An 11,658-nucleotide genomic window follows, 5' to 3' on the forward strand; every position below is an offset into this window, starting at 1 on the left:
CCACCCAGGGATCCCCTATAGTCAATGTTTAAAAAAATATTTGCTGAGTTAATTTGCTTAAAGAGCTGAAAATAAGTGAGACACATATGTGAATCACGCATGCATACACCAATACACAAAATCACGAATATTTTTATAGAGAGATAAACTTATATACAGTTTTTGAAGTATGATATAGCATTTACCTTCAGAAAGGCTTGGCGTGATTTGCCTTGGAGCACTTTCTAGATTTTCAGACTCTGTTACTTGAGTTTCTAGAAAAAAAGAAACCTCTTTTGGATACTTGTGGAAATTCATATTGCAGGTGCTTATGATTTCATTGTAATTATTCATCTTTTAATTAATTTGTATTATTCACGGAAATGTGTCCATGAAGACATCCAACAGCACTGGCATTCTGCTCCTAGAGTTCACCTACATTACCTTCTGAATGACCATTCATTCTCACTGCTCTTTTATATTGACTTTTCTGATCCTTTGAACTTGCTCATCTGTTTCCCACTACCACCATCTGCGTAGAGCACCCAACTTGACCTTGGGAGACTTGAAAGGTCAGTACTTCTGTTATTGCACTGTGGCTCATGTATTGGATATGTAGACAAAAAGTGATCCCAACATCCCAACCTGCAAACCCACCCTTTGCTGTGTGCCTTCTCTCCCTTTTGCTCTACTTCACCCCGTTATTAGAAACCATGTTCAGAATAGACTTACCTAACAAAGACTGTCTGTGAGGTTTTCTTGGCAATACTGGTGATGGTATGGAGATGAGACCTGGAAAATGAGTAATACTTAGTATCACAGCAGTTTTTTCTTTAAACCGTGGAGACCACCATCTTTCAGCTTTAACACGCGTAAGTTCTGGTACAGGGCTTGGCACTGTTGCACGTGGACCTACCAGTTGTTGCTTAAAAGTATAGGTTTTATCCTTTGATGATAGTAGATACTCAGAGCCAACTTTCTTGTGTTTGGGAGTAATAGCTTGAGAAGTGGTGCTTGAAGGTCCGGAGAGAATCAGAATGTCTTTGAACATGTCACCAAAATAAATATTTGTAATTTTTGATGCCGCTTCTTTTGATTTTCTTGAAATTTTCATTTGGCTTGTTTCTTTCCCAAAAATTCGACTTGAGGCTGAATGAGAGCTTGGAAAGAATATGGAACCAGTAGCAGTCTCTGGAATGTGCCAGGAGGCACTCTTATTGGATTTCCTGGATATTGAAATAGTAGTCACTCTTTCTGGTATATAATGATCGAGAAAGAGATTTTGGATGTTGACAAGGGCTTGTGATTGATCTCCTGAAACAGCATCAGGAAAACTAGTTTTCCTTCTTTGAATTAAAGTGGTTTCATCATGAGTGAACTTTACATGTTTTGCCTCAGTTTTACCAGTCTTGGCTAAACAAGAAAAAAAATTTTTTTTGAAAAAGCACAATTAGTTCATATTTATCAAGGCATCGGGAACAAAACTATTAATGTCTTAGCATCCATAGCTTTTCTGTATTTACTCATCTTCTTTCACCTTCTAAAAATTTCTGTATATGGCTGTTCAGCTATCAGGACTTCTGTTTAGCTGACTGCGGTAAAGTGTGAGTGATCAGTTGGAGAATTGGAAAGACTAGATTGTATTAAAAGATTTAGAAAGGGTAGGGAGCAACTCTTGGATGAAGAGAATTGATAGAAGAGTAGGCTAGTAAGGGAGTTTTCTGAGCAGTTGCTAATAAAACTGGATATACAGAAGCGCCAAAAGGCTCTGGATGAAGTTTTGTTATTCATCATTTATCATTATCTCTTCCTCATTTGAAACTTTTTTCGGCAAAGACTTACATTTCTTCTCAGTGCCAAATGTCAGACCAATGTCTGAACATGGTAACATCCTGATACTGGCTGCAAGGTACTAAAGTTCAGTTGGGTTGCAATGATAAATGTTCTATTCTCTCTTAGGTCTGAAAAATGCTCTGTGCCTGCATCTTAGATACCTCACTACACCATATATGCTCTCTCTTTCCCCTGTGAGTGAATGTTACGTGACTTTTTCCCCATTGTCTCAGTTGAGTACAATAAATGATGAGGACCTCTACATTCTAAGGGAGGGATAACAGCCTCATGAAGGCAAGGCTTGCAAAGAGATGGTCAAAGTAAACCTGACTCTCACCCTTCTGAGGTCTACATATAAGAGATGGCTAGAGACTGGCCTGAGTTCAGAGAGAGGCATTCTCCTGAATAGAGCTGTTGGAGTGCTCTGTGTTTCCCCAACTTTCCCCTCCCTGTGGTGGGTGCAAGAGGATGATCTTCCCTCCACCTCAAATCATGTCAGGGGAGATCTCAGAGAACCATTCATAGAGAAGAGGAGTGTATGCCACAAGGAGAAAATAATCTCACTACTCCCCTACGCACGTCCCCCACTAATACCTCCAAAGTAGCAAAAAAACAAAAAACAAAACAACAACAACAACAAAAAAAAACTCTTAGGCCCTTCAGTGCAGTGTTTCGGTTGGAGCAAGGCAAGAGAATCCTTGAAACTACTTGATCTGCATCTCCTGGCATTTCAGGGGGTACAGAGACTAATGCCTGGATTCTCACCTTCACTTCACTCTTTCTTTCCCACCCTTAGACCCACCGACAGAGAAACAGAAACTACAGTGTAAGTTGGGAAAAAGAAGTAAAGAACCAAGTGTAAGAACTCATCATCCCCCTGTTCCCTTTGACTCATCTAACAATTAGCAGACCTAGTCTGACCTGGGAGAAGGGGCAGGGCTTGACTGCATGCTAAATAAAAATAACAATTTGGATTGAACTATTTGTTTAATGTCTAAAAATGAAACAAGGCTAATAGCTGAAAGTGATGAGAAAAGCCTTGGAAGAGCAAGATGTGTGCCTTGTGAGTTTGAAGGGCAGTAAGAGGAGAAGGAGAATGTTTGCTTCCTGTTTATATGGAACTAATAAAAACTGACTTGTTCAATAGCATGGTTACACCATTTTCACCTTTTTTTTCTCTCTTCCATATTAAGACAAAATAACACAAGCAAAATCCTCAACAAACTCCAGAACTCCTTCCAACCACCACCATCTCACCATGTTTATCCTTCTCTTCAATGGCAAACTAATTTACACTCAATTTGATGTGTTTCTCCACCCATCTCTGTTCCGTTTGTTGTGTCACTTTAATCTAACTTTTAATTAAATCAATGGACTTTATTTTTAGAACAGTTTCAGATATAAAAAAAAAAAAGAACTTGAGCAAGAGTATAGTTCCTGTACATTCCCTTCCCCTGCACACAGTTTTATCTATTATTAACATCTCGCATTAGTGTAGTACATTTATTACAATTGATGAACCAATGTTGAGAATTAAAGTTCATAGTTTACATTAGGGTTCATTCTCTGCGTTGTACAGTTCCACAGATTTTGCCAAATGTGTGATGCCATGCATCCACTAGTACAATAACATAAAAACTGATTTCACTGTCTTAAAATTCCCCTGTGCTTTAGCTATTCAACACTCTTCCTCTCCCTGAACAAACTTCTGGCAACCACTGATTTTTTTTTTTTTACTGCAGTATTGTTTTGCCTTTTGGACACTTGTGAAAATTCATGTTGAGTGTGCTATGATTTCATTATAATTATTCATTTTTTAATGAATGTGTATTATTCATGGAAATGTGCCCATGAAAGCATCCATCTGCATTGGCATTCTGCTTCTAGAGTTCATCTAGATTGCCTTCTGAATGATTAACTAGATAGATAGATAGATAGATAGATAGATAGATAGATAGTCAGGCACCCCTGGGTTTGCTTTTTATCTGCTGTAACAACTTGTCTTTTAATTGGTATCCTTGGACCGTTCATTTTTAATGAATTATGGACATTATTGGCTTAATATCTGACACATTTATAAAGTTTTCTATTCATTCCTATTGTTTTGCTGCTTGTTTTTTTTTTTCTTTTTTAAAAATTTCTCTTCCTGGGATGCCTGGGTGGCTCAGCGGTTGAGTGTCTGCCTTTGGCTCAGGTCATGATCCCAGGGTCCTGGGATTGAGTCCCGCATCGGGCTCCCCACAGGGAGCCTGCTTCTCCCTCTGCCTGTGTCTCTGCCTCTCTCTGTGTGTCTCTCATGAAAAAATAAATAAAATATTTTTAAAAATACTCCCTTCCTTTTCTTCTTTTTCTGACTTCAGTTGAGCATTTTATGATTCAGTTTCTCTCCTTCAGTTTCTCAGTTTCTCTCTTAGCATATCAATGATACTTCTCTTTAAAAAATTTTAAGTGGTTTCCCTGAAGTTTTCGATCTATATTCACAATTAATCTAAGTCTACTTTATTTTATTATTTTTTTAAAAATATTTTATTTATTTATTCCTAAGAGAGAGAGAGATAGAGGCAGAGACACAGGCAGAGGGAGAAGCAGGCTCCATGCAGGGAGCCTGACGTGGGACTCGATCCCGGGTCTCCAGGATCAGGCCCTTGGCTGAAGGCAGCGCTAAACTGCTGAGCCACCAGGGCTGCCCAACTTTCTTTTATTTTTAATTGGTATATACTTTATTGGTTGATATTAATACTTTAAATTCCAGCTATCTTGACATGCAAAAAAAAAAAAAAGAAAAAGAAAACTTAAGTTTGATGTGCTCATTTAGAAAGGATATTTAATTTATAATAAAAAGTTTATTCTATTGTCCTTTCAAAGTTTCCTCTCACTTGCTTTTCAAACCATTATGACCTGGAATTTTCTCTCTCTACTACTAAAGCTGTTATGACAAAATAATTATTGATAATCTGGTTGTTAAACCTAACAGATACACATTTTTAGTTATGTTATTTGACATCTTTTTAGCATCTGACCCTTTAATTCACTCTCTTTTCCATGAAATTCACTCTTTCCTTGGCTATCATGAGAACACCATCATTTCTTCATTAATGCCACCTGGCCATTTATCTTTCTCTAGACAAATCCTTCTTTCTCAATTTACCATTTGGTATTCCCAAAGGTTCTAACATTATCCCTCCTCTCACTTTAACTAATTTTCCATACACAGTAATAATTCTAAGTCTGGTCTGGAAGCCCTAAGCACCTCAGACTTACTATGTCTATACAAAACTCATCAGTAGTTTAGATAGAGATATATCTGATATCTAGTCACACAGATGTGTACACACCCACACACACACACACACACACTGGAATCTTGGATTTCTCTTGTATTAGCTTCTGCTAGCTGCTGTAACAAATTACCACAAACTTGGTGGCGTAACACAACAGAAATGTATTCTCTCACACTTCTGGAGGTCAGAAACCAAAATTGTACCACTGAACCAAAACTCAAGGTGTCAGCAGGGCCATATTTCCTCTGAACTCTCTTGTAGAGAATCCATTCCTTGCCTCTTCCAGCTTCTGGTGGCTGCCAGCACTCCATGGCTCGTGGCCACATCACACTTATCTTCAAGGCCAGCATCTTCCAATCTCTCTTTGCTCCACCTTCATATCACCTTTTCTTCTGTGTAATCTCTCTCTGCCTCTCTCTTATAAGAATGTAAGTGATTGCATTTTGGGTTCACCTGTATAATCCAAAATAATATTTCATCACAAGATCCTTAACTTGATCATATCTGTAACCCCACTTGAACATTTTCTTTCTTTTTTCTTTTCTTTTTTTTTTTCTTTCTTTCTTTTTTTTTTTTTTTTTTTTTTTTTTTTTTTGGCTGTAAAGGATAACATTAACAGGTTCTAAAGATTAGGACATTGATAATTTCTGTGGGATTGTTTTTCAATCTGCCTATACTTCCGATTCCTCAGCCCTCACGTTTAACATACTCAATCACCTCCAGACTACACTCAAATTATATATGTCAGTTCTAAAGCTTCTAACTCCCTACCTCTTCTCCCCTGCTCCACTCCCCTGTCCTTTTCTACCTTGAAAATCAATAAAGAAGTGAGCTGTTGTTCTGATGGACTCGTGTCCCATCTTCATTTGGTTTACAGTGGAGAAAAGGATTGAAAACTCAATAACCTCATGAAGTTCCACTGTTTCAGAGTAGAAAGATAAGACATTGATCGAATGACTTCCAAAAGCCATGTGTCATATTAGTGCTGGAGCTAAGACCAGGATTCAGATCCCTATACTTCCACTCTAGGGCATTTTTTACTTTCCAGGTTGCTGCAAGTCAGTATATAATGGCAGGCCACACGAGATGTAGTACAAGCAGTATAATATCTCACAACTACACAATGATTTTATAGTTTATGAAATGCTTTCACACTGGCTATTGCATTTTAAACCTCTTCTCTCATAGTTAAGTGACATTTTTTAAAAACCCAGATTTCCCTTCTAATTTTCACAGCCAGCATCCTAGTCTACATCGCTTTAGCTTCACCCTTGATTTTCTGATACAGCTGGATAACATTTCATCAAGCCATCTGAATCTTCTCAGTAATGATTCAGATATCTTAGTTTGGTGAATAAAAATCTATGTGAATTGGGTCCACTTCACCTAACCTTGCTGGGTAGTAATTCATTAATTTCCAATGGAAACCTTCAAATACTCTAATTATTACTGACAATCACAAAGCCCAAACTCCCCACTTGTAATTTCCTTTCTTATGTTGGTCACAGTGTGTGGAATACTTTTTCTTAGTAGCCAATCGAAATCATTTCCTTCTTTCAAAGTCTGCCTCAAACCTTATGCAATCCATCTTTCTTGATATAGCCCACACTGCTGTTCTCATTCAATACACATTTAACACATACCGTGTGCCAGCTGTACACACAGTGCTGACGGTGCAATCACACAGCACAAACCTTACTACCATCAAATATGTCACAGTTTGGTATAGACACTAGGCAGGTAACCAGTTACACCAGGTATGATGAGTGCTTAGTAGGAGTAAACACGGAATACTATGGGAGCATAAAGGGAAGTACTCTGTGAAGGGAGAAGAGGTGCTTAGGGAAATCCTCCCAACGAAGATACTATCTGTGTCTTCTCAGTTCCAGACTTGCCTAGTTTTTGATGTTTCCCTCATGATTTTTTCTTTTTTCTAATGTATTAAATTTCTCCTTTTCTAATAGACTCTCCTCCGCCATCAAAAACTACACAGGTCTCCTCTATAAAACATATTTCATTCCACCCTTGCTAATTCCTCAAGTCTTAGTTCAAGCCCTACTCCTGCCCCAGTCCTCTCTCACGTCTATGAACTACTACTGTCTGTACCACTAATTGGATATAAATTCTATGCTGCCTTACACTGTTATTTAAGGATTTTATTTTACGTGTATCTCGTGTTTAGAACTTGATTACAGGTCTTAAAATGTCCTAAAAGGCAGGCGCCAAGTCATTCAAATCATTAATTCCCCATGGCATCTAGCATCGTATGCACATTATAGATATTTCAGGGTTTAATTTCAGTGTTTGAATATTCATTTTTAGAAACAGTACTTGAGTCATTTTAAGCTAATGAATTCATTCAACAAATATTTTGAACACTTACTGTATGCAAAGTACTCTACCAAGAACCTTTGGGAACACAGGATTAATAACAGTCAAGGTCATAGAAGCTCTGAGGTGCCAAAAGGCAGGAGAGCCCCTGTCCCTCCCATCCCTCCTACCCTTTGCCCCAGACAAAGAATTTGTCAGCCCTGTACTCTGTACTCCCAGATAAACTTCAACGATAAGATGAATGAAAAAAAACTACAACAAAAGAACTGGTAGTGTGCACTAAATCCACATAACTGTCGGCATTACTCTTACAGAACAGGTGGTAAATGTAGAAATACAGAATGCCAAAGAAATGTAGAAAGGATATAACAAAAAGTTGAAAGGGGAAGTGGGATAGGAAATTGGAGGTGGGATAGGCGTGTTGAATACATCTTTAATAGCCATGAATCAAAGGTAATAATTTAACATTGTAAATCAAGTGACAGGCTAGGCATATTTTAACAGTATAAATATTGATACTAAGATAAGGAAATACATTATAAAATAACAAAGACAAGCAAATAAAATCAGGTGGTTGAGGAGATTGAAAAGGGGAAAGTAGAAATATACTAATTTTATCATTGCTCTAAGTAAGGAGTCAATAAATACCACATACAGAAATAAAGGATTAAGGGTAGGATATAAAGTTTTAGTTCTTCAAGTGGAGATTTATTAATCTTCACTTCATAGCACTTATCACAGGGTAATTCTACATTTACTTATATGATTATTTGATCCAACCAGAGGATAACCAAAGAAAAGGATGGATAAGGTCTCTTTTGCCTACTATTACACCCCCGCCCCCCATTCCTACCACTGGGCTCAGAAATATGGTCAATTCTTGTTTTCCGTGACAGTTCTGTTCTATAAAAATCTGTGAGCACTGAAATTATCCAATACTGAGCCATGGCTTCTAGGAAAAATTGGAAACTAATAGGGTTCGTTTCCTCTAAGCCTTTGGTCTCAACAGAATCAGCAACCAATCAATACATAATCTTTCACATGTATTTCTATTTAAAGACACTTTAATATATATCGTTGATTCATTAATACTGAACAAACAGCCAACAGCACTGTAACTCATGCCTGAAGGAAGCTTAACCAACACATATGTTCTCGTCTGTAAGTCACAGCACAGTCTTCTGCTGCTTGGGAACACCAGACAGCCCTTGAGCACTGTTTTAGACAGCAGAAACACCAACGAAAAGCACAAACATTCTAAAAAATGTGGCACTGAGAAAAAAGAATGAAGACAGACGGAGCCAAGGGCTGTTGTTTACAGGATGAGAGCTGAAACAAGAAGGCAGCGCACATCCCTCCCTGGCCATCAGCTGGGAATCTGGGTCTTTGCCGCCCAGAACATACGCACCCACTAATGACCGAGAGTCACCATGTGTAAGACTCTCCTCCTGACAGTCTCATCTATTATAAAAAAGGGAGAAAGAACTCTCTCTAGGGCTCTGAAGTGTTGTTTCTGATCTATCCTTGAGTTAGAAAGACAAAGTCCAGCAAAAGGTACCGCTTTGGGGGTTAGAAATCATTTGAGCAGTTAGGTAAACCTGCACCTATAGGATCCATAGACAATGAGGATCAACTGAACTGTACCTGTAGAACTGAATCGGAGGTTAGCACCCCCAACAAACATTTGTACCATTACCGGTTATTAGTGTGGGTCTTCTTCACGATTGTGATTCTGAACTGTGCAGGCTGAGAAATTCCTATGAAAAATAAGGAAACTTAATAACATATCTGATTAATTACACATACCTGTAGGGACTTTCTTCTTACTTAAAGGCAGTTTAGGGAGTTTGGGAGGTAAAGGTCTTCGAAGCAGTTGTGGGTGGTTTTGCATTGTAATTGCCAGCAAGCGCTCTTTTTCACAGCTATTGGCTAAGTGAGAATTGAAAACGTTTTGAGTGTGTTTGGATTATTGCGGGAAAATCATTAATTTGAATCCAGATTACATCTTAGTGAAAATCTTTCTGTGCTAATACTGTACTGAGTCCAAGCAGAATTCCTATAAAAGAGAGGATAAGGGGAAAAAATTATTCAAAACTTCTAGAAAGAAGCTAGATAAAATTCAGGTTCTTAACACAGAATTTTAAAATACATATACGGTCACCAATCAGGATCATCCTAAAATTTCCCACGTTAGCAAAACGTTCAGTCGGCTACTGTCTCATCATCTAGTAAATACTGATTTCCCGGAACAGTAGAAATAACAACACTCTTTTTTTTTCTCTCTCTTTTCCTTCAAAATGTGATCATTTTACATATTTGGGAAAAGAATTGCTCCCTCCATGATAGCCTCTCGAGACCCACAATATCTAAGTATTCACAAGTAAGTTGTTTTCTTTCTGTAATAATGACTTGTTTTAAAGTTCAACCACGACTAGTTGGGTTACACTGTTTAATCAAAAAAATAAGATGGTCTTTAATATAATGAGATTTTCCAGGATCTCTGTTCCAATTAGGACTATTTAGAAATGATGCCAGAAGATGGAACATCCGCCCCCCCCCCAAAAAAAAAACATGCTCAGGGCAGCATCAAAGTGCCCGGCACACCACTATTCGGTGGACAGTCCAGAAGGAAGGCTCTGGCCTTGCAGAGGTGCTTGGGGCCGTTTTATTCCCCCAAAGATAACTTTGCACACAAGCGCTCAAGGTGTGGTCCCTGTTGGTCCACTAGACGCTGGCAATTTTCCTCCCGAAGGGTCGGAGAAGACCGGCTGGACTCCTACACTAGTCCTTAAGGCGATCAGCTGCTTCTCAGAATAACGGGCTTTTTCCTCTTTTCTTCGTTTCCTCGGAATTTAGGCAGCGAGGTGAATATAAAGGTCAAGGGAGGTTGCGGGCCTTCCCGCAGGGTGCTGACGGCAGGGTAAGCACCGAGGTTACCCCGGTCCCCTGGCGGGGCGCGGCCAGAGGCTGAGGAGACGGGCCTAGAGCAACGGCAGCCGGTGATGCTGCGCCGCCCGCGGGCCTGGCCCGCGCTCAGGGGAGGGCGGGGCGGGCGGGGCGGGCGGGGCCGGTGCTCCAGGGGAGACCAGGGGAGGGCGGGGCCGAGCGGGGTGGGCGGGGCCAGGCGGGGCGGGCGGGACAGGAGCTCAAGGGGAGACCAGGGGAGGCGGGGCCGGGGGAGGGCGGGGCCGAGCGGGGGCGGGGCCAGGCGGGGCGGATGGGGCAGGAGCTCAAGGGGAGACCAGGGGAGGCGGGGCCGGGGGAGGGCGGGGCCGAGCGGGATGGGAGGGGCCTACGCTCGAAAGGAGACCAGGGGAGGCGGGGCCGGGGGAGGGCGGGGCCAGGGGGCGGGTGGGGCAGGAGCTCAAGGGGAGACCAGGGGAGGCGGGGCCGGGGGAGGGCGGGGCCCGAGGGGGGTGGCGGGGCCAGGCGGGGCGGATGGGGCAGGAGCTCAAGGGGAGACCAGGGGAGGCGGGGCCAAGCGGTGTGGGCGGGGGCGGGGCCGATGCTCGAGGGGAGACCAGGGGAGGCGGGGCCGAGCGGGGTGGGCGGGGCCAGGCGGGGCGGGCGGGACAGGAGCTCAAGGGGAGACCAGGGGAGGCGGGGCCGGGGGAGGGCGGGGCCGAGCGGGGGCGGGGCCAGGCGGGGCGGATGGGGCAGGAGCTCAAGGGGAGACCAGGGGAGGCGGGGCCGGGGGAGGGCGGGGCCGAGCGGGATGGGAGGGGCCTACGCTCGAAAGGAGACCAGGGGAGGCGGGGCCGGGGGAGGGCGGGGCCAGGGGGCGGGTGGGGCAGGAGCTCAAGGGGAGACCAGGGGAGGCGGGGCCGGGGGAGGGCGGGGCCCGAGGGGGGTGGCGGGGCCAGGCGGGGCGGATGGGGCAGGAGCTCAAGGGGAGACCAGGGGAGGCGGGGCCGAGCGGGGTGGGCGCCCGGGGCCTACGCTCGAGGTGAGACCAGGGGAGGCGGGACCGAGCGCTCCGTGGGCGGGGCCTGCGCTCGAGAGGAGACCAGGGGAGGCGGGGCCTAGCGGGGTGGGCGGGGCCTGCGCTCGAGGGGAGACCAGGGGAGGCGGGGCCGAGGGGTGGGCGGGGCCAGGCGGGTGGGCGGGGCAGGAGCTCAAGGGGAGACCAGGGGAGGCGGGACCGAGCGCTCCGTGGGCGGGGCCTGCGCTCGAGAGGAGACCAGGGGAGGCGGGGCCGAGCGCTCGCGTGGGCGGGGCCTGCGCTCGAGGGGAG

At 43.3% G+C, this 11,658-nt stretch overlaps 1 protein-coding gene across 1 annotated transcript in view; it reads right to left on the reverse strand.

The window, feature by feature from the left end:
• Positions 1–9,315, reverse strand: part of LRRC63 (leucine rich repeat containing 63) — a 35,944-nt gene extending 26,629 nt beyond the window's left edge. The window contains exons 1-3 of the mRNA XM_026017245.2: positions 9,231–9,315; positions 712–1,392; positions 186–254 (exon numbers count right to left, since the gene is read on the reverse strand). Of these exons, the coding sequence (XP_025873030.2) occupies positions 186–254; positions 712–1,392; positions 9,231–9,315 (835 nt within the window). The remainder of the gene's footprint in view (positions 1–185; positions 255–711; positions 1,393–9,230) is intronic.
• Between the last annotated feature and the right edge of the window lie 2,343 nt (positions 9,316–11,658).

This window comes from Vulpes vulpes, chromosome 6, assembly GCF_048418805.1.
Source record: "Vulpes vulpes isolate BD-2025 chromosome 6, VulVul3, whole genome shotgun sequence".
NCBI classification, from domain to species: domain Eukaryota; kingdom Metazoa; phylum Chordata; class Mammalia; order Carnivora; family Canidae; genus Vulpes; species Vulpes vulpes.